Source organism: Corythoichthys intestinalis, chromosome 1 (assembly GCF_030265065.1).
Source record: "Corythoichthys intestinalis isolate RoL2023-P3 chromosome 1, ASM3026506v1, whole genome shotgun sequence".
In the NCBI taxonomy this organism is placed as follows: domain Eukaryota; kingdom Metazoa; phylum Chordata; class Actinopteri; order Syngnathiformes; family Syngnathidae; genus Corythoichthys; species Corythoichthys intestinalis.
In genome coordinates this window covers 65,859,440-65,886,167 of record NC_080395.1, presented here as the reverse complement: position 1 = coordinate 65,886,167, position 26,728 = coordinate 65,859,440, and the positions used below count along the sequence as shown (strand labels likewise).

The 26,728-nt window shown below is 40.0% G+C and overlaps 1 protein-coding gene across 8 annotated transcripts in view; it reads left to right on the top strand.

Annotated features, from left to right (window-relative positions):
- Nucleotides 1–6,873: 6,873 nt before the first annotated feature.
- gch1 (GTP cyclohydrolase 1) overlaps nucleotides 6,874–26,728 on the top strand; it is a 68,935-nt gene continuing 49,080 nt past the window's right edge. For all 8 annotated transcript variants that reach the window (XR_009063220.1, XR_009063219.1, XM_057836379.1 and 5 more), the window contains exons 1-2: nucleotides 6,874–7,336; nucleotides 24,072–24,181. Coding sequence is in view for 6 of the 8 variants with exons in the window: in XM_057836379.1 (XP_057692362.1) it covers nucleotides 6,991–7,336; nucleotides 24,072–24,181 (456 nt within the window). In the remaining 2 variants the exon portion in view is untranslated. The remainder of the gene's footprint in view (nucleotides 7,337–24,071; nucleotides 24,182–26,728) is intronic.

Genomic DNA, 26,728 nt, shown 5'->3' with positions numbered 1-26,728 from the left:
TATTTCCATCACTGGCATGCAATGAGCTAGATACTAAAAATAAATAAATAAATAAATAATCTACTTTAGAGTGTTACTTGGGGTTGTAATAAATTGGTATTTCTTCTTTTAATCGTTTTAACTTGATTAATATATATTTTTTAACATTGTATTAATTCATAATTTTTTTTTAGAATGACAAAAAAATGTAAATGTGCTAATATTTAAGTTTTTAATGACCAAAAAGGGGTCAAACGTCTTATATGATGAATTTTTTTTTTTTTTTTTTAATAAATGAAAAAAGTAGTCCCTTACTCTATAAAGAATTTAAAATCTTAAGTGTAAATTTTTGAATAGCTGTCCACTGTGTATGCAATCAGTTGCCCAGAGTTTGGTGCTATTTTACTACTACATAAAATGTGTTAAGAGTAGAAACACCAGAAAGATGTGATGTAGCACATGACGAATATGTATATATATTTTTGAACCATGTTTAGTAAATCTCAGTATACAGACATACGTACATATATAGGCTACATACATACATAGACTCACATATAAGTAGATACAAAAAAGAATAAAACAACTCTAGGGGTTAAAAAAAAAAATCACAGAAATACACCAAATATAGTACGTGCATTATTAGTCATGATTGCCCTATTATTCATGGAATATTTGATCATCAAAATATACCGTAATTTCCCGAATATAAGGCGCACCCGTGTATAATGCGCACCCCAAATTTACTTGTAAAATCTAGAGAAAATTATTGTACCCTTTTATAACGCGCACCCTAATTTTAGAAGAAAACAGAGCTTGTGTACAGAGATGTCATTTTACTGACTGGTGAAACACAGCACAAGCATAGCACATTAGTAGTTCAAAACATTACCGTAAACTGACAATATTTACGGTAATAATATGATTTGACAACTTCTCCAACTTACCAGAATCTAGGAGAAAACAAAACAGATGTGACTTTTCTTTTAAAGGCTGCTCTATAACTTGCTCGTTTCCTCATGATGAATAAATGTTTCTTCCATGGATTGATACGGTAAAATGAAAGTGAGAACGTAAGTCGGAAATCCGTGAGAGCTCATAGCTGTCAACTCGACAGTAACAAAAGGAACTATTGTTATTTGGGTTTGACTTTCCCGAGGGACCGATATAGTTGACGGACACAGGAAGTGTGTGTCCTTACATTTGTTATGGTCCGAATTGCGGAGCTGCAATAAACGTCGACTCAAATGAGTTCAAGAAACTAAATTCTGTGCTTTATGAAGAGTGAAAAAAGCAGAATTTAACACAGACGAAATCATTCGGCCGATTGGAGTGAAGTATTACCGAAACAAAACGGTGACGTCACGTACCGTAATGGTCGGCAACGGGTCGCCGCATACGTTTCTTCAACACAACGTGGCCGTGTCAATGAAAAAAAATCGGTTTATATATATATGTAATACATATATATTTCTGTCTCCATCCATGTACCCGTTTATAATGCGCACCATGAGTTTACAAGTTGATTTTGGGGAAAAATAGTGCGCGTTATATTGGGGAAATTACGGTAATAGAACTCATTGCAGAATGCAGCAAAACATGGCGTCCCTCCAGTAAATTTGCTACTATGAATATGAAATTTAGTCCCAAAAAATTATCAAATCAACAGTGTATATAGCATCTGACTTGAGAAAATTCTCTTTAAAAAAACAAAACAAAACAACAACAATACATTCAAAATTTAAAAAAATTCTTATCGATGTGAACTATCATAAACCAACAAAAATTGAACCAAAAAGATCTAAAGGATTGTTGGGCTGCAGAACAGAAGGTAAAGCTCACATCAATGTTCTTACTGAACTTTTTCACAATAAAAGTTCTAGCTGGATAAATTCTGTGTTATATTCTAAAAGAAACTTCCTTAGTTTTGTTTGTAATTAAATAGCAGTTTGGAAAAAGCCAGACTTTCTTCCATGGAATGCCCGCTAGTGACGGGATTTGTCGTTCACTTGAGTAAACGAATCCATTCCGGATCGTTCAGTAAAAAGATTCGTTCAACGAATCGTTCGCCCCCCTCATCTCCCTCCCCGCCCAAATGAATCGTTCGGTTAGTGAACGGGAAGTGACGTTGCCGAACGAATCACCAAAGACCGCTTCGCAGTATAACTGAACGGGAAGTGACATTCTTGGTCCCTCCCTCTCTTGCACACATTGACCACTCGTCGTAGTTTCAGTAATGAGTGACAGGCAATATCATTCTGCTTTCACAGACAGCCTCGTCTCCCTCCCTCCCGCTGCTGCAAAAGCGAAGGAGAACTTCCGCGCCGTCTGTCCTAGTTCTATAGGCTCAAAGTCATGGCTCGTGCTTGCATTTCGATTGAGGACACGGTTAAACATTTTCCTTTTGTGGGGGGAGCGGGGGGTTGGGGTCGGGGGCGCACGGATTTAGCATGTTCTTGATCACATTTAACGCAGCATGCTTGCTGTCACGAAAATAAAAATAAATCGAAAGTTTAATTTATAAATATGGATTGACCAACACATCATATTTACCTCTCGCTCTATTGTATTTTTGTTTTTATGCTCATCACTATTATTTTTAGTCACTATTGTTAAAACTATAAGTGTAAATAGCTAGTTGTCGAATGTGCTGCTCTGAAATAAAGACAATACTACATTTTGATATTTGAGTTTAATTGCAAATCAGTATTAAGATGATCGTATTGAATTTTTGCACTGGTATTAATAAATAAAATAATCCGGTCAACTCCCCTGTCGTCCCCGCATCTCAGCTCGTCAAATGCTGAAGAGAAATGATTGCTTGCTCTTTACGATGTCGCCTTTCTACCCTCATTAGTCTGTTAAGAAAAATGTAGACATATTGCGACATCTCCCGTGTCCGCGTGCGTTGTTTTGGGGCGCTTGAGTAGCGCATGATGGACGGATTGACATAATTTGTCAAACCAACCGACACGCTCTGACACGAAAAAAAAAATAAAACACTCGGAAAAAATTGACATGTATATACAGTTTCATTGCAAATCAGTATTATGGTGATCGGATTGAATTTTTGCACTGGTATTAATAAATAAAATAATCCACACTCGGAAAAAATTGACATGTATATACAGTTTCATTGCAAATCAGTATTATGGTGATCGGATTGAATTTTTACACTGGTATTAATAAATAAAATAATCCGGTCAGCTCCCCTGTCGTCCCCGCATCTCAGATCGTCAAATGCTGACGAGAAATAATTGTTTGCTCTTTACGATATCGCCTTTCTACTCTCATTAGTCTGTTAAGAAAAATGTAGACATATTGCGACATCTCCCGTGTCCATGTGCGTTGTTTTGGGGCGCTTGAGTAGCACATGATGGACGGATTGACATAATTTGTCAAACCAACCAACACCTGACACGAAAAAAAATAAAACACTTGGAAAAAATGGACATGTATATACCGTTTCATTGTAAATCAGTATTATGGTGATCATACTAAATATTCTTTTTTTCTGTGCACATATGAGGTAAATATCGCTGCCATGAAGCCTCCATATAGGGACAGTTCTTTGCCCCCTTCATTGCCGTCACGCGACCGCAGCTCAGCTTTTGCTTGCTTCGTAGCTACCCGTGTTTTAAATTACTGTAAATTTGATAGTATGTCGTAATAGGTAGTCGCGAGTCTGTTGAGAAAAGTAGTACACTAAACCATGCTCGCTAGATTTGTGTGGTGTTTTTGTCTTTTTGAGCTGCATTTGATAGGCTCCACGTTAACAAATATGTGACAAAGTCCTTTCCTTTCATTTTTTGATTCGTTCACCGCATAGTCATTACTGGAAAGACAAGTTAGCAGCAAGCTAGGTCAGGAGCCGGAGGACCGAGTCACTGAACGGGAAGTGACAAAACTCAGTCTTGCCCCCCTGCCTGCACGCTGGCTGCTCATTGGCCACACGTGGAAGTGAGTGACATACGCCCTGATTCTGTTTCCGGTCCCTCCCCTGCCTGCGATGAGGCTGGCGTCTGATTGGTCGTGTGCGATGTCAGAAGACGCTGCCGCTTGCTCAACGCCCTCCCACGCAGTGAACAAGCACCAACTTCATAGAACGAATCAGTGCAGATGGTGATTAGTTCGGTCTCGTTCACACAAACAATTCGTTCAAAAAGAACGAATCGTTCGCGACCGATACAACACTAATGCCCGCCACATACCTATCTAGACCAAAAGGTGATCGCTGGAGGTAAAGAAGTAATGTCTTTTTGAAAAGGTTTCCATATTGTGTTTTTAGCATGAATTTTGGAGAGACACTACTTACATGGGTGCATGTTGGGGATAACAAGGACAATTTCTTAACATCAAGTCTCAACTGGGATTTAAAGTGGCTATGACAGCAAAAAGCATGTTTATTTCATATTTCATGCAATATTGTATGCTCATGAAAGAAATGGACCACTTAGATGTGTGTGGACTCGATCGATTGATGTATTCAATTTTTTTTTATCTTTTCTGGATTAAGGACGAATGCAAATGTGACGTCACCCGGGTCAGCGTCTCAGAATACAGCATTGCTTTATAGCATGCAGATGGACTGCGGATTCAACTGATTTTTCAGATTGAGTCTTTTATATTTCGCATCACGTCAGCCAAATGTGCTGCAGGTTTTTGCACCAGGGAGGGGCGTGTGATGCCTTGGTTTTCATAAAGTTCCCGTTCACCGTGGAGATTGGCCATAACAAGTCCGACAACTGTGGGACCATTGGAATTACGAGGAAGTGAGTAAACTACGTGTTTTGTATTATTTCAAATACTGGTATCCTGGCACACGTTTTAATAAGGAGGTGGCTTGCATTTTGTGGCTCACAATGCTCCTTGTCCACCTTGAAGGGCACTCAGCCAACGACCGACGATGTGTCGCACACCCCGCTCGGTCTTCTGCGCGTGCCCGCCAAGAATGTGCTTTCCTCGGCTTGGCGACAAGCACTGGCAGCTCGCCGTGGCTGCAGTAGAACGGCAAGCTGTAACTTGCTCGCCCGGGGGCTGGCCCATCCAGCCCGCTCGGTCCTCTTCGTGTGCCCGCCAAGAATGCGCTTTCCTCGGCTTAGCCACGAGCAGCTACACGATCCGACGTCGGCCAGTTTGTCCACTGAGAATGGGCTATTTTCGGCGTTCATTACCAGCGACGAGCACTGCCAACCCGCCGCTCTTTCCTCCGTCTCCGAATCCGTAGCAGGGAAATGATAAAAGCCGGACTAACTCCGGTGGCATAAAATACCGTTAGGAAGAGGAAGAAGCTGGCAGTTTTGACCATTATGCAGTAATTTTGCCCTGTCCTACTGAATAAATGCATTCTAACATTTCATATTCCATTTGAGACTGTTATTTGTCATGACCATACCATTTATTTAGCCATTGCGGAAAAATACTTAGGTAAAAAGAGTATCCTGTAAAAATATTGGAGTCGAGAAATTGAAACAATCATGACATTTTGATACATTTTCCTCATTCTTAATCTTCCCCCTCAATGGGCTGAATTCTAGAGCAGATGAAATCTTGCCTGGTACACCAGACTCACCACTGTTCCAGCTATAGAGTCTGGCGACTGTTCGACGGATCAAATTCCCAGGGCGGAGCAAGCCACAGCAAACAGACAGCGGAGCGGACAAATTAGCGATGGGCGGACGTGCCGTTGATAAAGCACAAACTCTAGCGCGGGGGAATAAACATACGAGGAGAGCGGAGAACGGAGAAGTTTATTCAACATGGCTAGCACGAGATAGACTGTTGGTTTTAGCGACTCAAGGTGTTTTTGGTCATTTAAAACTGAATTAACCGCGGATTGGAACATATTCTCGGCTCTCCCGTTCGCCATCTGTGTTGTTGTGGAGACGACTTCCAACGCTCAAGAGTGACGTTGCTCCTTAAAAACACGTTACGCAAATAAACAAATCTGATTGCATGGATGATTTCGTTGAGGCTCGAGAGGCCAATAAGGAGATGGTCCCAGAATCTTCTCTCAGAGTTTGAAAAATACAGGGAGAAAGTCTGGCGGTGCCAGGCAAGATGAAATCGTGACCCTGCCGGTTTTCTGACAAATTTTTCAACCCATCAAAAATTGCTACTTTGCAGTTCTGCGCATGCGCGTAACGTTAAAAATGGCCGCGAATGCAGCGATTCGGAAGTATACACAACAAACTTTCTTTAAAGAAAGGAATACTTACTTAAGTTTGATCATGGAAAGACATGTAGAAAAGTTTTCCTCAGACACATCCTACCATGTTAGCAGCACACAACAACTGCACCCCGCTCTATCACAGTTTGCGACTTCGCCGTGTTTTTAAGTATTGATTTTACCATTTTCGTGTTGCACATGTATGTTTATGATGTATCTAGTTTAATAAGCACCTTTGGATAACATTGAGAGTCCAACTGAATGTAAAAGAGGGCCTTTTCAGTGCCACAAAAGCTTTGGGAGCAAAATTCTATAAGGTAAGAAATTTTGTCAGAACACCGGCGTCATTCTCCAGCTGTGGACGCTAGAGCGCTAAAATGACAGTTGGTGCGAAACGGCAGATTAAAAAACTAATTTCTTTTCATTTGCGCTTTGCCAAATTGTTGTATACAGTCGAATCGTCTCAAAATATGATTCCAATTCACATACTAATGCTATTTAATTTTTTTTTTTATGCTGTCACAGGCACTTTAAATAATGTATAACCCCCAGAAGGTGCAGATAACTAATATTAGATTAGGCCTCCAGTTGTTCTGACGTAATATGTGAACACAATGGATGTGTCCCCGCCCACCTGGAGCCTGGCAGCCAATAAGAACTCCCTTGGGGATAATCTGTAGGTATAAATGGCGAAGATGCCTGGTTGTCATTTACAGGAGTTTAAAAAAAAAAAAAATCCCTGAAAAAAAAAAAAAATCAAGCGAGTAGATAAAAGCGCCTTGACTCAACAAGTGTTCAGCCTCACAGACAGAGAGTGAGAGCGGCGGGAGACGGTCACAGAAATGACGGAGCGCTCAAAGCAGACTGAGTTCACGTCAAAAGACAAAAAAGAAACCAGTTTGGTTCTTAATGGACACTTTGACGTAGTGCTCAAAAGACCTCCTGCTGCTTCTCAGGGTCCAGCCGCGGAGTCCGGGGCGCGCCAGTCGGTGGCGGAGAACTGGAAAGAGGAGCATACCAGAAGCGTGGAGGACAACGAAGTCAGCCTCCCGTCTCTGGCAGAAGCTTACACCACTATTTTACGTGGGCTCGGGGAAGACCCACAGCGGCAGGGGCTCCTCAAAACTCCCTGGAGAGCCGCCACTGCCATGCAATTCTTCACCAAGGGCTACCAGGAGACTATCATTGGTGAGTTTGCCCGCAAAGCTTCTCACGGCGACATTTGGGATAGAGCTGGTGTACTCCAGCCAACAGGTGGGACGGCATTTTGCTCTAAAATTGGCCTTTTCTAATAGGATTTCACTCGCATTTGTTCACAATGAGTGAGATCATATCTTGTGGAAGTTAATAACATCTAAAAGCCGTTCTTTTCATGAAAAATGTACTTGAAAATTGCTAATACTTAGAATTCAACCAATTCAAACACTAGTGTTTCATAATTTGGGGAATGGTGGCATCTGGCTTGGACTATTCCTCTCTATCGTTTTCAATTAAGGCATGTTTTAAATATGACAAATGGGAAGAATATGCCATTATTTAACGCTGATTCAAAGTAGTCTTCTGGGAGATATATTTTTTTCCTAGCTTCGACTAGTTCACTACCATTGGCGATTATGGTAGAAAAAAAAAAACATAAATATAATGGAAATTATTACTTCCATTTTAGAATTTGAAAAATGAAATATCAAGAAATTAGAGTATCATAAAAAAAAACTTAATTTAGTTCCATACTGTTCTTTTCTCACAATATTACAATTTTCTAGAAAGCGTCCGCATATTTGAACCGGGAAGGCTGGCATTGATCATTCAGCCCACCCAGTAAAAATGGACTTGATGTCTAAAATCACCAATGGTAGCAATTGCGTGAACGTAGATTTGTATCAGGCTGGATATGAGAAGGGTAGGTCAAAGGCAGAACTAGAGGGTTTTAACTCTTAAGTCAAGTATAGAGGTTCAGTCATAAGCACCTGCGATTTTAAAAACTGCACGTTCTCCTGTGTGATGTGAACTTGTGTTTGACACTCGCCCTTTAAGTCCATCTGCTGGACCAACTGTCCCTGTATAGGTTTCAGCTAGGGGTGGGACGATACAAGTAACTCACGATTCAATACTGTGACGATATGTGGCCCATGATAATGATAATATCACGGCACACGATATCTATGATATTCGTTATAATGTAAGTAATTTCTTCAACATTACATCATGAAATAAGAAAGAAAAGAAATAATACCTATAAAAAGGAAAACGTCTGTATTTTGCATTTATTCGATGCCATAAGTTGTGCAATAACAAAGAAAAGTGCATTTGTGCCTCACTGCATTAGTCTTGTAAATGTAAATGCTGCATAGCTGGACAATTAATGTGCATGAACATTAATAACATGTTTTATGTAAACCAGGACAGTGCACTGCTTTCTGATACTGAAAAGTCATTATCAGTTTAATTTTGCACAGTTTCTGACTGCCTCATAATCTTGCAAATTTACTGTACAGCAATGTACAGTAAAGCACTGTACAGCTGGACACATTAAAGTGCACAAACATTATATATGATATTTTATGTAAACCAGGGCAGTGCATTGTTTTCTGAAACTGAAACGTCAGTCGGAATTTACTTGATTTACAGGGTGTTCCAAAATGTTTGACCCCATTTCGTGGGCCAATAATTTTGACAATTTTTGTTGGAATGACCTAAAATTTTCACAGCTTGTGTAGAAACTTTTCAAGTTTTTCTGTGTAAGCATTCTATCGTTTCAGGTTAAAAAATGCCGTTCACTTGAAAACAAAAGGCATTTTGCGTGTTAGAGTATGCTCGGACTCGGTCACCAAAGACAGGGCAGCGTGCCTTCTTCACAAATTTTGCAAGAAGGCACCAACTACTAAAAAAAATAGGACTTGGCACCAAAAATTTCAAGTTTGAGTTTCAAGTTTACCACGAGCTCAAATACCGACTCGACGTGTGCAGAATCACAGGCGGCGCTCATATTGAACATATATGAAAATCTGTCATAGAACCAATGAATATTCGTACTTTACTTTGCAAATTTAACCAATAAAACTTATGACCTTCAACATAAAGTGTAATTAGTTTCATTGAGCTCCATCAAGTAGTTTACAAGATATGGGCATTTAGTATGGGGTCAACCATTTTGGAACACCCTGTACTTTTCTGTATTTGCATTTTCCACCATTCTTGTATCTGTTTTTCTACTATTGTATTCTATTGTCGACTCTTCACCGGCTGTCCACTCACAAACAGGACAGGAGAGATTAGGTACTACGGTGACAACGTCCAGTTATGTGTGTTTTAATAAAATATCGATACTTGCCATCCTTCTATGAATTATCGATTATTTATTGTGCCGAAGAGCGCAACAATTTATCGCAATATCAATTCCCCCCCACCACTAGTTTCAGCAAAATGGGCCTACTTTGCTGCACTTTGGTTCATTCAGTTAAGCCAGTATTATGCTCCCATTGCCCACCTCTTTTGAAACCCATCTGGAGGCAGTTTAACCATAAAGTGTCTTGTTTTATGAGCCTTAAGACTAAATTCAAAAGAAGGAATGTGCAAAAACGATGGGAGAATTTGAGACATTGAGACTGAAAAAAGAGCTTCGTTTGTAAAGTGACATGCACCAAGTTCTTTTTTATTTTCATGAGCAGAAGTTGACTCTGAAAATAATAACAATGGTATGCACACAGTATGTGTTGCTCTTCAAGCTTTCTGCCTTCTTCTGATTGGTTGTTTCAAATGCCTCCCCCTTGAATTTTGGGAAAGCACAGAACACACAGAAAAGAGTTGGGAACAGAACGTTAGATGTTTATTAAGAGTTAAACCATACTGTTTGATCAGTGTACGCGTATTGTGTGTGTGCATATGTGTGTGCGTGCCCAGGTCATGTGGCAGAAATCCTTTTGTTGACCAGCACATGACCAGAAGCTTTGCAGAGATTTAATGGGACGTCTGAGCTTATTTATCTGGATTGATCAAAATCGTTACTAAAACTTGTGAACAGAGAGTAATCTGGTAATGTGGACCTGGCTGTGCTAAATTCTCAAACAACGATGAGCTTGCGTCACGTCTATATTACTTTGAGGGAATTTAATATAGCTACATTTTATTGACATGCTACCAGGATATCAAGTAAGGCTGCAGAGATAAAGTCAACTGGTCACCAATCAAATTCAATTTTTAATGCCTTATTTTTCTGTCAAAACTGCCTCATCTCCTACCGGCTGCCGCTCCATCTTGGCAATGCCGTTACCCTAACTGAGGATGCAAATGTGTGCGCTACTATGCGTTACTACGTTGGTTGAATGACGCGTGAAAAATCTGTGTGAGACACGGACTCACGGAGACAAGAGTGGGAGGAGGGAGGGGAGTTGTGACGCCATTGCAAACGCGATGCTAGGTGGCTCCAATAATACCTGACTGTAGCCGATAGCCTACAAACTACGCCCTCATGATGCTACGGTAGATATTAGAGGTGTGCAAAATTTCCGATTCTTAGATTATTCGCGATTCGGCCGTGGAAGATTCGAGAACGATTCACAAACATCCAAATTCCGATTATTGAAATATGCCAAGTAAAGCGGAAGTACAACACACTCAGCGCGCCGCGCGGTCTTCGGGACGGAGCCTAGCGGGAGTAGCTAAACATTATGCTTCTCATTAACCGGCCCCTCGGATAATGCCAACGCTCAACTCACGGCTCTAGTTCAACTCATGCCACGGGATAAAAAAACACAACAACATACCTGACTGCTGCCGAAAAGCTGCTACAAGTACAGCTAAGCTACATAATGTTACGGTAGATATCATTTATATAGGACTAGATGGATTATAGACTCGGTAGCGGTAGCAGCACATCTGCAAAAAGCTAGATGCGGGCGTTAGTAAACGGCCGCCATCTTAAAGCAGTAAACTTCCCTGCAATGCTGTTGTAGTGAACCTTCCAAGCAAACCTAATTAACTTTTTATCTAAAATACTCATAAATCGGTAAAATATTGACTTGAATCTATCTTTAAAATAGTTTTAAAACTTTCACATGTCAAAAGTAGACAAAAGGGAAATTATGGAATAACGGGAGCAATTTTAACAACTTGAACGGTTGATTCACAACATTAAATTAATTGAATGTAGTTTAAAGCTGCTGATACAGAATGGGGACTGGAGTTTTTTTATTTAATGTTATTTTTGTATATTTGTTTACTGCTATATGTTAACTTGATACTGAAATAGTAGTTTGGTTTAGCCTGAGAGTATTTTTGAACAATTTTGGAACTAATGTACAAAACTTAAAAAAAAAAAAAAAAAAAAAAAAAGGAGGGGGGTGCATCAATAATCGTTTTATAATCGAATCGGAGCCTCTGAATCGTAATCGTAATCGAATCGTTAGGTGCACAAAGATTCCCAGCTCTAGTAGATATCACATGTATATAGAACTAGATGCAAAATGACATTCACGGCAGTGTCAGCACATGTATAGAAAACTAGATGCGAAATGATCGACTTGCCAGCGTTAGTAAACAGCCGCCATCTTAAAGCAGTAGACTTCTCAGGAAGGCTGTGTTGTAAAGAACTTTCCCAGCAAACCCAAGTAATTTATAATCTAAAATACTCCTAAATCGGCAAAATCTTGACTTGAATCTATCTTTAAATGATGAAACAGTTTTAAAACTTAAAGGGTATGAAAACGCAAAGGGGGTGTGAGAAATCAATAGAACCGTTATGTGCCAAGATAACAAATATTGATAAAGTTAACAAAAAAATCAATCACATTAATGAGCAATTATCGAAAATAGATCGAAAATGACGAACATTTCCGAAAGTGTTCTGGAAACAGCCGAATGGGGCGGGGACGTCATAACAAGGAAACAAAAGGTCGAGGCAGGTGCCATCGTTGTTTATGGACGAGAGAGTTGCGTTCGTGTTTTATCAAAAAATCGCTAAAATGGTTCAAACCTGTCATGCTATGTGGTTTACAAATAGCCATTTGTCGCAATGTAGTACCCATGAATTCCCGAACGCGAGAAAAAGAGCTGGACTACGCAGACAATGAGTAAAGTTCGTCAGTGCTAAGAGGGCTAATTTTGCAATTTTAAAGGGAAACGGGAACCTGACGAGTCAGAAGATGTGCCTACAACCTCAAAGAAAACAAAATTTATGCTACTTCCCAATCACTAAAGACCCACGAACTGCGAAGGAGTGAATTCGTGACCCGTATGTGAATAAATCGAGTGATTCGAGCATGTCTGTGGAACAGGAATATCAGCTTGTAGAGATCGCAAATCACGGCGACTTAAACGTACATTTGAGACAACAACTCTACCGAAGTTCTGGATTAAAGTCATTTCGGAATATCCCGACATCGCTTGGAGCGCGCTGAAAACTGTGCTACAATTTCCAACATTGCTAGCTTGATGCTAGCTTCTCTCACCCTCCCATCTCGTCTCAACGAAACAAACTCAGCCCTCCCACTGATTCAGCGGGTGAGTTGTATTTTTTCCCTGCACTTAACACGACGGGGCTAAAAACAAATGCTATTTTATATTTGCTGTATTTTTCTGCCGCACATTGCCGGTGTTCTGACAAAGTTGGCATGCGCGTAACGTTAAAAAGGACCGCGAATGCAGCGATTCCTAAGTACACACTACAAACTGTCTTTAAAGAAAGGAATATTAACTTACGTTTGCCATGTTTGGCGCACACAACAACTGCACGTAGCCCTCTCACTTAACGACTTCGCCGTGTCGTTAAGCGTTAATTTACGCCATTTCCGTGTTGCACATGTATGTTTGTGATGTAAATAGTTTTTAGCACCATTAGATAACATTGAGAATCCAACTGAATATAAAAGAGGGACACCGGTCCGTGAAAAAAAGACCCAAATCACACCGGTCTGTGGTGCAAAAAAGGTTGTGGACCCCTGCTCTAATCCCATTCATATTTGTGTCGGTTGGCAGAGCGAAACCGATGATAGCATATTAAATGATAATTATTCTATACATTACTTTATTTTGCGGTCACGATGTATCAGCTTCACAAAAAGAAATGCAAAACATACCATTTGGTGTTTCCCACACGAACTGTTGTCGGGGTTTCATCAGTGTGATTGCTCCCCTCAATGATCCTTTCATTAGGCTGCATTGGCTTTCGTTTGGGCTCAAATTGATAACCCAAAACACCAAAGAAAGGTTCATAACTCTCCTCGTCACCATTAGAAGAATGTTCGTTACGTCGGATTCGTCGCTGCAACTAGAAACGTAATTGTCCGCCATCATCGCCGCCATTCAGTACTAAAGCACTGAGCCGGTTGTTTCCTTGTTTTGATGTCACGCCCACAATCTGCCAGATTTCCGGGATCTCGGGGGCGGGTCTTTTTAGCGTGAAATTGACCAAAATTTCTCTCATTTTCTTGGTGTTGCGATGTGTGTAATTACACGAAGTGACATGATATGAATCCAAAAGGCATTCGTTTATGGATAAATGATGGAATATTAACATTTCCCCAGGTGTTGACATACACTTTAAACATGTTGAAAGTAAACAGAAGGGAACTAACGCGATAACGGGAGCCATTTTAACAACTTTAACGGTTGATTCACAACATTAAATGACTTCCAAACCTAGCAAAGTTACTATGGTTTTTTTGTTGTTGTTTTTTTGTCTGATGAGACGGGCAGGCTTTCTTCAGAAAAGGCTTCCTCCTGGGGTGACAGCCATGCACACCAATTTGATATAGAGTGCGGCGTATGGTCTGATCACTAACAGGCTGACCCCCCCACCTCTTCAATCTCTGCAGCAATGCTGACAGCACTCCTGTAACGAGTCACATGACATTTTGGAGGGAAAATGACAAGCAGTACTCAATTTGGACATTTAGGGATGTACATAGTTCCTAAGGGGTGGACTCACTTTTGTTGCCAGGTTTAGATATTAATGGCTATATTTTGAGTTATTTTGAGTGGAAAATAAATTTATTCTGTTATATAAATTGCACTCAGACTACTTTTCATTGTGTCAAAGTGTCATTTTGTCAGTGTCTTCCCATCAAAAGATATACTTAAATATCTGCAGAAATGCGAGGGGTGTACTGACTTTTGTGATACACTGTATATGTAGTATATGTAACATACTGTAAAAATAATACAAAGTCACAACAAACATAGCTCAATTCATCACAGTGAATGTCCAACTTTATTTTTTATATAAGGTTAACAAAATATTTAAACATAACTGTTTCCAATCTTATTTTGTGCTGCACTACTGATTTGCAAAAAAAGGGGAATGTGGAATTTTTATCCGCTTGGTTTAAAACACTGCTGTACTAATAACAGACTTTTATATGGTTATAATGTTAGGATAGCTTTGTTCAAAATGGGGTAGTGGGGAACAGATTTGGATGTGCTTTTTATTTATTTCTGAGATATCAGATCGAGACTTCGTATCTGAATCCTATCTTCAAAATCAGGAGATAGGGTCTTGGACGCGAATGTAAAAATATGTGATGTGGACTTCCTTAGTTGAGAGTTGAGTACGCTACCCGATGAGCTAAACTCTCAGGCTGGCAGTGCCAGTGTCAAGCAGAGAGCCAAAGGCAGCCACGCCTGACCCAGCGTGGCAATCGCCATAAAAGTTGCTAGTAGATTTTTTCTAAAATTGTTTAACCCTACCCAGCAGCCGTTATTACAGTTTTTCTCGATTGCTAAAGCACAATTTCTTGATCTCCGAGCACAATGACCAGTTGCCGAAACACATTTATTAAATCAGGCCGCTAGTTGGTTTAACTATAAACACATTTCACCTCAATTTCCAATTTCACAAAACTCTAAACACAATTGCAATTCTCTAAGCACATTCACACTTAGGCTAAACACTTTCGCGCTTGCTAAAACACACTTTGCACAATCATATGAACACATTCTCATTCACTAAACACATTTTGCTCACACAATGCAAAATGGTAGACTCAGACATCAAAAGTTGAACACAATGAAAGCACAGGCGTCATTGCTTAAACACGGTAACTCAAAATTGAAGACACATGAGACTGTCCACGTTGGCCTCTTGAGAATGCACAACGACTCAAAATTGATGCTCTCCTTGGGTCCTTCAACAACCAGTGTCTGCTCACATTCTTGGGAGAGCTACAGGACATCCTGATTGACTGTGAGCAGCAGAATCTGGTTCCAGCACAGCCTCCTCCTATCTATGTTATCATCTGGGACAACATTGGCTTTCACCGCACCAACCAGATTAGACAGTGGTTCAATATACACCAAAAACTCCGCAATGTATGTCTGCCACCCTACACACCTTTCCTCAACCCCATAGAGGAGTTCTTCTCATCATAGCGGTGGAAGGTGTATGACGGGGAACCATATAGTGGAGAGAACCTCCTCAGGGACATAGACCTGGCCTGTGAGGATGTGGGGGATTACTCAGGTTGGGTCCGGCATGCCAGAGCTTTCTTCCCCCGCTGCCTAGCGAGGGAAAACATTGCCAGCAATGTGGACGAGGTCCTGTGGCCTGACCCCACCCGACGACGTGATGCGCAGGAAATCCCCTCACAGCCCCCCCCCCCTTCCCCAGACACCATAGTACCTCTTTACTGTACATACAAGAATTTGTGACATGTATCCATTCCCCATGTATGATTTTTGTTCTCTTGAAATACAGGTATTTGTTTTGGGAAAAGTACATTTGTACAGGTTGTCATCAATAAATGGGGTTCAATTCCCCTAAAAATAATCTGTGGCTTACTATTGATTATTATACAGATAATGGGGTACTTAGAACATCACACCCTGAACATTGTGTTTTAAATTTTTATTGAAGTGTGCGATAGCTTCCAATAGTGTTTACATTTCTGCAAGCTGTGAGGACCATTTAGTTTTCAAAGTTTGGTCTTGGCAATTGGAGCAACAGTTTTGAGGTGAAAGTTTGGGTTTTGGAGTGAAAGTTTCATTTTGCAAAGAGAATGCGAGTTTTTGTGGAGCTAGCTTGACAAAAGTGTTTTTTGTTTAGAGTTTAGAGAAAATGGAGGGCAGTTTCCTGAAATGTGTTCTGACATTCGAGAAAAACTGTAATGAAAATCTAACCACTGTGGTCACAACCAGCGACAACCTCGCTCATTGAAGGCTATGTATCTCTGATTTTGGATATGATGTGGTTCTGTTGGCTTTGTCAAGCAAGTTAGTTTATCAGACAAGTTTGAAGCAGTTGAAATTAAAAGCATCTCCAAATCTGAAACCATGGTCCTCAGTTGGAAAAGGGAGGAGTCCCCGCTCCAAGTTGAGGCTGAGGTCGTTCCGTAACAGGAGATGTTGAAGTATTTTTGGGGTCTTTTTCATCAGTTAGGGAAGAATGGCAAGTAAGAACCAGCAAGTAGATGGACCTCCTCTTGTTTCTTCATTCCATTGCATCTCTACAAACTGGACCTCCTGCTGCTAACACCCACCATCAGTCCTAGTGCATCTATAGACTGTCCTGGGAGTGGATCTCTCCTGACTGTGGTTCTCCCCAAGGTTTCTCATTTTTCCCAAAGGGTTTTTGGAGTTTTCCCTTGCCGACATGGAAGGTCTAAGGATGGGGGATGCCCAGGACTTGAACTTTACCAATTCATCTACTGTTTCTGACTGTGTATCATATTGCCTCTGCAAAGCCCAAGACAACCTTGTTGTGATATAGGGCTATACAAATAAAATTGAATTGAATTGAATTGAATTGAAGAACAACATGCAAATCTATGCGGCATCCGCAATGATATGGACTCTGTATCAGTCTGTCGCGCTGAAGTGGGAGCTGAGGCGAAAGGTGAAGCTTATGATATACCGGTCAGTCTACTTACATCCCTTCATCTATGCCCACAAGCTTTGGGTCGTGACCGAAAGAACACAAACCCAGATACAAACAACCAAAATGAGTTTCTCCCACATGGTGTTTGGACTCCAAGGAGTGAGAAGCTCAGTCATCTGAGAGTGACTCTCTACTCCTCCGTATTGAGAGGAACCCGATGAGATGGCTCAGGCATCGAGTTGGGATGCCTCTTAGTCGCTTCTAAGGTTAGCTTTTCAATACGTCCCATTGAGAAGAAGCCCCAAGGATGGCCGAGGACATCCTAAGAACACAATGTCGTGGCTGGCATTGAAATACTTTGAGGGTCCTCTGGGAAGAGCCTCACAGAGTGGCTGAGGAAAGGAAAGTCTGGGTTTCTCTGCCACTGAAGATTTGCAGTTGTTGTTCTTCCTCTTCTTTTTCTTGTGAACACTAAATTTGGAATCCTACTCCTCCGCCATTTAATAACTGATGGTCCTGAGACTATGTATGTGGAATCGACCATGTATCGATCCTCGGAGCATGATTTTTAAAATTTTATTTCATTGTATCAGGGATTGTTAATTGCTGACATAGCTTGTATGTTCCAAGTTAGCAAGTAGAGAGCAATGCACAGTTATTGTTGCCTGTAAGTTAAGAGTTGCCTGTAAATTAGAAGATAGCCAATAGAAAGCAGCCTTCAGCCTGTCGTAGCACAGTCGTTTTTGTTCGGTATGCGGCCTTTAGAAGAAAAAGTGGACAGCCCAGCTTTAGAACTTGCCGTTTTGTTTTGCCAAATTATACAACAAAATGATACGTTATGTAAATGCTAGGAGTTTCCACATAAGTGGTTGGAATGTTCTGAATATATCATTTTAATGATTGCTTTATGTTTAAACATTGCAAAACCAAGCCTTTTTATGTGTGTTTTTCTAGATAAGAAAATTCTGTTTTTGTATTTAAAATTAGTTATAACATTTGTTTTGGAACGATTGGCAACTGAAAGATTTTTCAGTGAAAACAGTGTTTGTTCAGGAAAGGATGCTGATAAATATATGATGTGATGATGAGTAAAACTGTCATTACCTGATGTACACCCTCCTCCTGCCAACCTTTCATCAAAGCTAACAGCTCTAACAGCTCCTCACCAGCTGTGTTTAAATCTTGACTTTATCATGTTATCGGGGTGGGATGTGTATGTGGGTGTAACTTTGCATTTGCCAAATTATCTTTATTCTAATGCAAAGATGTGAGCAATGTTTCCTCTAAAGGTTTTTGGGTGATATTTTGTTTTTGATAATTATGTAAACAGAAAACATATGACTCAAAAAACATGCAACCTGTGGTTTTATTTTAGCTGTGATTAACTTGGTCCAAACTAGGTGTTATTAGTGGCAATCTGTTCTGGTTCTTGACAAGAAAACCTTTAAACACAATTACCATCGTATTACAGTGTGAACCCGTTGGCAGCCTTTGTCTTCAAGATTGGTTTCCCTGACCTCAGTATCGCCAACAAATCCATTAGTGCTGCTTAACATCAAAGTGAAATTAGTGAATACAGAACTTAGTCTGAACCCTCCATAGACGAATGCACATCTTTTTACATCAATTGTATCCTCACGAGTGGCGCAGGGATGTTGGAGCCTATCCCTATTGGCAGAAGGTGGGGTACACCCTGAAACTGGTTACCAGCCAATTGCAGGGCACATATAGACAAACAACTTTTCACACACACGATCACAACTATGGAGAATTTGGAGGTTCCAATAAGCCTACCATTCAGGATTTTGGGATGTAGGAAGAAATGGGAGTACCCAGAGGAAACCCACACAGTCACGGGGAGAACATGCCAACTCCACATAGGAAAGCCGGAGCCCAGTATTGATCTTGATCTCAGAACTGTAAGACAGGCATGCTTACCACACTTCCACCCTCCGCCATGTTAAGTCAATGAATAACAAATTAAAAATGCAGTTTTACGTTAAAGTGATTCTTACAAAAAGCATGAAGTGTCATCATAACCCCCAAAATTAAGGGGTTTTCAATGACAGATTAGAATGACATGGTAACATCCGGATTTTGAATAATAATTTTGACAGTCGAACACAATTTTAGTTGTTTTTCGGTCTGGCAGCTCCTATGCCAGGAGTTGAAAACAAGGGAAGCGGAGGTTATTCTGTTTGTTGGTTTGTTTGTTTGTATGTATGTTTGCAGGAGATGTTTGTTATATGAAACGGAAGAGGAGATTAAATTTTGGGATCAAAGGTCAGAGGGCCAAATTGGATTTGGTTGCTTAGACGGAAGTCTGTACTGTGCCCCTGTAGTTAACTAATTTTTGGGTGCAGAATCCATGACTGATCTCAGTCAAAATTTTCAACTATAGAATTCTCGTCTACATTCATATGTGCTTGTTTAGAAAAAAATAACTTTCAGTTATTAACAATGACCTACAATGAAATACAGTGGGGCAAATAAGTATTTAGTCAACCACCAATTGTGCAAGTTCTCCTACTTGAAAAGATTAGAGAGGCCTGTAATTGTCAACATGGGTAAACCTCAACGATGAGAGACAGAATGTGGGAAAAAAAACAGAAAATCACATTGTTTGATTTTTAAAGAATTTATTTCCAAATTAGAGTGGAAAATAAATATTTGGTCACCTACAAACAAGCAAGATTTCTGGCTGTCAAAGAGATCTAACTTCTTCTAATGAGGTCTAACGAGGCTCCAATCGTTACCTGTATTAATGGCACCTGTTTTAACTCATTATCGGTATAAAAGACACCTGTCCACTATCTCAGTCAGTCACACTCCAAACTCCACTATGGCCAAGACCAAAGAGCTGTTGAAGGACACCAGAGACAAAATTGTAGACCTGCACCAGGCTGGGAAAACTGAATCTGTAAACTGAATATGCTTGGTGTCAAGAAATCAACTGTGGGAGCAATTATTACAAAATGGAAGACATAGAAGACCACTGATAATCTCCCTCGATCTGGGGCTCCATGCAAGAGCTCACCCCGTGGCATCAAGAACGGTGAGCAAAAATCCCAGAACCACACGGGGGGACCTAGTGAATGGCCTACAGAGAGCTGGGACCACAGTAACAAAGACCACTATCAGTAACACAATGCACCGCTAGGGACTCCAATCCAGCACTGACAGACGTGTCCCCCTGCTGAAGCCAGTACACGTCCAGGCCCGTCTGCGGTTCGCTAGAGAGCATTTGGATGATCCAGAAGAGGACTGGGAGAATGTGTTATGGTCAGATGAAACCAAAATAGAACTTTTTGGTAGAAACACAGGTTCTCGTGTTTGGAGGAGAAAGAATATTGAGTTGCATCTGAAGAACCCCATACCCACTGTGAAGCATGGGGGTGGAAACATCAGGCTTTGGGGCTGTTTTTCTGCAAAGGGACCAGGACGTCTGATCTGTGTAAAGGAAAGAATGAATGGGGCCATGTATCGAGAGATTTTGAGTGAAAATCTCCTTCCATCAGCAAGGGCATTGAAGATGAGACATGGCTGGGTCTTTCAGCATGACACTGATCCCAAACACACAGCCAGGGCAACAAAGGAGTGGCTTCGTAAGAGGCATTTCAAGGTCCTGGAGTGGCCTAGCCAGTCTCCAGATCTCAACCCCATAGAAAATCTGTGGAGGGAGTTGAAAGTCCGAGTTGCCCAACGACAGTCCCAAAACATCACTGCTCTAGAGGAGATCTGCATGGAGGAATGGGCCAAAATACCAGCAACAGTGTGTGAAAAGCTTGTGAAGAGTTACAGAAAACGTTTGGCCTCCGTTATAGCCAATTTTTGGTATTGACCAAATACTTATTTTCCACCATGATTTGCAAATAAATTCTTTAAAAATCAAACAATGTGATTTTCAGTTTTTTTTTTTTTCCACATTCTGTCTCTCATGGTTGAGGTTTACCTATGTTGACAATTACAGGCCTCTCTAATATTTTCAAGTGGGAGAACTTGCACAATTAGTGGTTGACTAAATACTTATTTGCCCCACTGTATGAACAAAACTGGCATGACTGCAATGTTTATTTAACACTGTTTTAAAGGGCAACTGAGCTTTTCGGATTTCGCTCTTGAGTCTTTTACTCAGTTGAATTGTATTAAATGCATCATTTGCTGTCTCAGAAAGTCACATTAAAAAAAAAAAATAATAATTGACCCCGTAGTTTTTGAGTTATGGCCATAGCAACACCATAGCAACGAGGGACGCGCCGCCCTGCCGACCGCTACCTGATGACGTAACTTCCAGGGAGCCTCGCCACCACTCTGAACACGGAAATATAGCACCACGCTATCATCGCCATATATTGCATACATTTTCTGGGTTTTACTGGCGAGATTCGTCATGCCATCTCGATGTGTAGCTAGGAATTGCTCACAGGAAGACTCGAGACTCTATGAGTGGTCCCCAAAAACTTCTCCTGCAAAGGTTTGGACCGTTTTTGTGAGCATGCATACAGGTCCCCAATCGGCTCATTGTTTTCATCATTTCAGCGACGACAGCTTTGAAAACCTACAACAATGCAACATTGGTTTAACAAAAATGTAAGTAGAGACCTTTACTGGCTTTTATGATTCTAAAATTTGATGCACTTCTGTTGATAAACGAAGGGGACTCCTACTGCCTGTTTGTTGAAGCGCGACATTTTTTTTTTTGTTGTTGTTGGAAGAAGGAACAATAGCGTCAAATAGATGCTGATTTGACTGGGACATTATTATTTGATCACCAAGAAATTATTATTAAAAATTATTAATTTAAAATTAGGATTCATCCAATATTTTCATGCCGCTGTGATTTTTTTTCCCCCCAAGGAAGCCAAACATTTAAAAAAATTAAGCGGCTGAAACCCTCAACACGATGAAAAAAGCGTTGCAAGTCAGTCGCCACCCAGTTTCCCAAAATCAACAGAGAGTGGGTCGAGTCATATGATGACCCAAGTGATGCGGTGTCCAGCGATGACGACTGAAGAGATCCTATGAGGCCTGCCAGATGCTGAATTTCTTCCGTCTGCGACATCAGATGACGATGACTTAGGAGAAATAAATGTAGCAAATTTTGATGTCATGAAATCATAAACTTGTCATATATACTGAACACATTTTAAAAAGAAAAATCTAGTTACCTTCATATTTTAATGATAATGATTTATCTTTGTATAGAGAACACTTAATGCTACAGAAAAGAGTAAATACATATTTCCCACTGCCATTATCATTTTTCAATTTTGCGCTAGTCCGTTGCTATCCTAACTTTGTGTTGCTTACTAAATTTATCTTCTTTGATGTGTGCCATTGTGTGCTTGGTATAACTTAGCTTTCTATGTTGTGTTACAATCTGACAGCGAAAGCTGATGCTGATTCAACATAAATCTGGTATCATTTATTATTGTGGCCTATTGAATAGTGTTTCAAAATGTAATATTATTACAATATATTATATACCAATAGAATACATTAAACAGTCAACAAAATATGTAATTGTAGTTTACAATTTATGGTTTTATTTTTTTTAATGTAATTCATGCCCCTGTCAGTGCTTCAGCCTCCTCAAGTTTGGCTCTCACGTCTGGGATCTCCTGACAACACAGGCATACTCTTGGAAGGGTAATTACTTGACGGTTTACAGCAACACCTGGAAAATAAAATCGTTTTGTCATTTATTTTGAAAAATCAATAACATATTTAGCCACATTTGGGCTAGCTTTACCATATTTAGATCGGTAGGAGCTGTCCCATTACCTAATATCCAGTTTTAGCTATGTGGAGAGCATAGAAAAATATACAACCATGTAATCGGATTCTCTCAAATAAAAAAATCATGATGCTGGACTTAGCCTTATCACTCACTCTCCCGTTCGTGAAGTGTCGAGCTGTCAATTGGGGTCATGGCGACATCTGCTGTGTCAAGCAAATCGTCGTCATCTGACGCCTCAGGTTCAAACATGTAGGGATTCATTGTAGTTCATCTTTCCTGGGAGCCATTGCCATCGGTAGCGTCACGAAAGAGCGAACCTGAATGGTTACCTTTGGTGGAAATATCACTGACATCGTTGTTGCTGCTATGGTAGCTGTGGATAGTCTCTGTTGAGTCGGGGAATCTACGTCACACTTTTGGGTTTGCGAAGGGACCATTAACGGAGTGCAAAAAAAAATAAAAAAACGCAACTTAGCCTTACAATTACGTGTTGATAATGTCATGGTTGTTTTGACGAACTCGTCCAAAGTTTATATTCGTAAAATTACACCAAAATCCGGAAAGGTCTTCACTTGTCCTTTAAAGGATATGGCTAGTTGTGTATTGTTACAGTAGTAAAAACCTAGTAAGGAAGTAAGTTGTGGAAAAAAAACCACAGTTATAGAAAAAATGTCATCTTATTTAGTACATTTTGGAATGTTTGTTTTTGCTCGTCAACACCGATCATAATATGATGTTGAAGTAACATGGCTGGTTGTTTTATATTGACTGTTTTCTCTCTTGTTACAAATGCTTTGTCCTTACATCCATTGTGCTTGTTTTAAGTGTTTGGATCAACAACTGACCTTGCCACACTCTCAAGGATTAATGGTAAAAGGCTTGCTCGGCAACACAATCGAATTATAATTGGACAATTGACAGAGATTGTTACAATGGGTTCTACAAGAATTTTTTCATGCGTTTCCCCGTTGTGTTTTTACCTCCCTGCATGTTTACTTTACCATCTTGCAATAAGCAGCAGCAACAAGTCGGTGACCCTCTCTCCTGCTGCTCTTTCACTGCCTCTAACTGATTGCCAGTCAGGAAATTAAAACCTGGCCCGGTATGGCTGAGAGGCGTCTGTGTCATCACAAAACGATAAAAGCGCTTTATTGAAGCCGGGCGACTAAATAAAAAAAAGAAAAAAGCAATAAGCAACAGGAGTGTATGGAAGCAGCACCTTGATTACACACTCGAAAAAGTTGATGATAAAAAGAGGGGCAAATTAGGGAGGGGCATCACTTAGTTGGATAAAATAAATGATTCAACAATTGCAACAATTTAAAGCGTAAACTTGAAATGCAATAACGCAACGCTGACTACGTTTTTGTGTGCAGACGTGCTGAACGATGCTATCTTTGATGAGGACCACGACGAGATGGTGATTGTCAAAGACATAGATGTGTTCTCCATGTGCGAACATCACCTGGTGCCCATCATCGGCAGGGTGAGAGACGTCATCACCGTATACACAATCACACACGACGTCAGGGAAAGCCAGAAACATGATCGCTTCCTGTTTGCCTTCTGAAAATCGCGGCTGGCAGGAGAGGACATAATTTGACAACTGTCACAATTGCTACTTTGATATTCACAAACCTTCACAAATCATTATGTAGTTTGAAACAGATACGATTTGAAAAAATCACATTAGCTGAAATCTATTTATGTTGTGTTTTTGTCCAGCTTCTGCCTCTGCCCAACCCCTTTGACATCATTACTCTGTAACTAAAACCTGATTGGTCATTCCGCTCCTTTAATGGGTACTCATTCATTCATGACCTCTTTTATCCCACCATCTTGCCTGCAGGTGCATGTCGATTACGACAAGAAGAGGGTGGCTTGTCATTTTTTCCCCCCCCTGCAACGGTGTAAACAGCCTCGAGTGACACCGGAAAAAACACACGTAGAACAAACAAGTCTTTCCTGTCTGTGTGTGTTAGTGCCATTTGGTGGCTGTGTCTATAAAGCATTTCACTGTCAGCAGTATTGCCGCTAATCCTTTCTGTTCTGTGAATGAGTTAGTGACTCATGAGAGGAAGTGACACGCAGCCTCTTGCCTCTCCTTTTTTTCCCCATCAGTGGCTATGAGAGTGTCATTGGGAGGAAAGAGTAAAATACATTAATCAATTTGTCACATATTTCACTGGAAGTGATTGCTTTATTTCCAATACTTGAAGAAATACCTCACTGACCACATTTTTAAAAAATATAACATGTCACAAGGAAGTCACAGCGTTTCCCAGTTGACCTCAGAGCAAGTTTTGGTACACCTTGGACAGATCCCCAATCAATCACAGGGCTGGCACAAAAGTACAGCCAACCATTAAAAACACGCACTTTCAAAGTCACATGAACAGAATATCCGAACTCCACAAAGAAAAGACGAAACTGAGATTTTGAAACCTCGTCATTAAGGGTGGGAACTGCAGGGATTATGCGGGTCGTTAAAAAGCATTAAAATTCCTCAAATGCATTTTGTCAAAATTCAGGCCTTAAAAAGAAACGAAATTTTGGAGGCATTAAAAATTATGATGACTTATGGTTACTTAAAATAACTTTTTTACGTTATTTATTATAGTTGTCCGATAGATATTGTCAGGTAGCCAGGATAAGAGCACATAAGATAATATCATTACGATTAGGGTTGAGTATCGTTTGAAATTGAACAATTCCGTTCTGATTCCGATTCCACGTTTCGATTACGGTTCAGAACGATTCTCGATTCCGATTCCTTTAAGCGATATTTTTTTAAAAAAGAGGCAGGGTCAAAAAATGTAGAGTTTAAAAATGTATTAGTTTATATTACTCTCTTAACTTCTCGATGATTTTTTTTTTAATTATATGAATTTAATTATTATTCATTACTCTTATTTTATTATTTTTCATTATCATTATTTATTAATAATACAATTAGTATGAAATTTAGGAACATATGAACTTCTCACAGGGCTATTTTTAACTTGTACATAAATATCAGTCTTTGAACTTGAATATGATGAAGTTTCTTTCCGCAGGAGTGCACTTTCACAAATATGTTTATTTTTCAAAAGCTCAGGGAGAAAACATTTACACATATGGCGGAAAACACTCAGGTGACTTGAAGTTCTGCTCTGAGACCCCAAATTTGGCCAACTTTCAAAATTGTCCGAAACGCATGTGTGATACATTGGAAAGCTTAAAATCTCAATTTTCTGGGGGAAGAAAAATTTTGAACAGAAGGGCATTTTTAAAAAAAAAAAAAAATTTAAACAGCAAAACCCTATCTGGAGGCGAGAGCATGATGACTTTAACGAGAGATTTTTCTGGGATTTTATGGGTGAAACATGGTAATATAACAAGGGTCGCGACGCAGAAATCGCAGACATCAAGGAGTGGTCGGGATTTTCTTTTTCATATATTTACCCTTTTAAAAGTTTTTTTTTCCCCAATTTTTCTTTGTCTGGGTAGATTATTTATCATCTAACATATTGGAGAAAATGCGACAGTAACAAAAAAAAAAATACAATTAAGCAATAGTTATGAGGTAGATATCTGTGACTTTTTTACAGACGCCATTTCTTCATTGTGCCAGTTTATAATATACGAGTGAATGATTGTCGCTTTTTTTAAAGTGAAATATTAGACATCAATTAATGATTCTAAACTAAAAACGACAGACATTTTGAATAATAAATGAAATTAATTACCTTCGTTTTATAGCTGGGTTGAAACAAAAGCGGTTGCGCGACGTCTGTAAACGGGGGTTTTCAGGGTAAAACGGACAAATTAAAAATAGTTCGGGGGTTTAATGTGCCATGAATCTGCTATGGCAGCATTTAGACATATTTTTCTATCAAACACAACAGTTGTTTTGGCTTAAAATACAGCAGTTTCTTTTAAAGAGGAGTGCAACAGCAGAAACTGCTTTTCAGCCTTGTCTGTGTTTTCCGCCATATTCTTTTGCACCTTAGTTGGGAGCTACAACGAGGCATTAGTATAAATTCCTCTATTG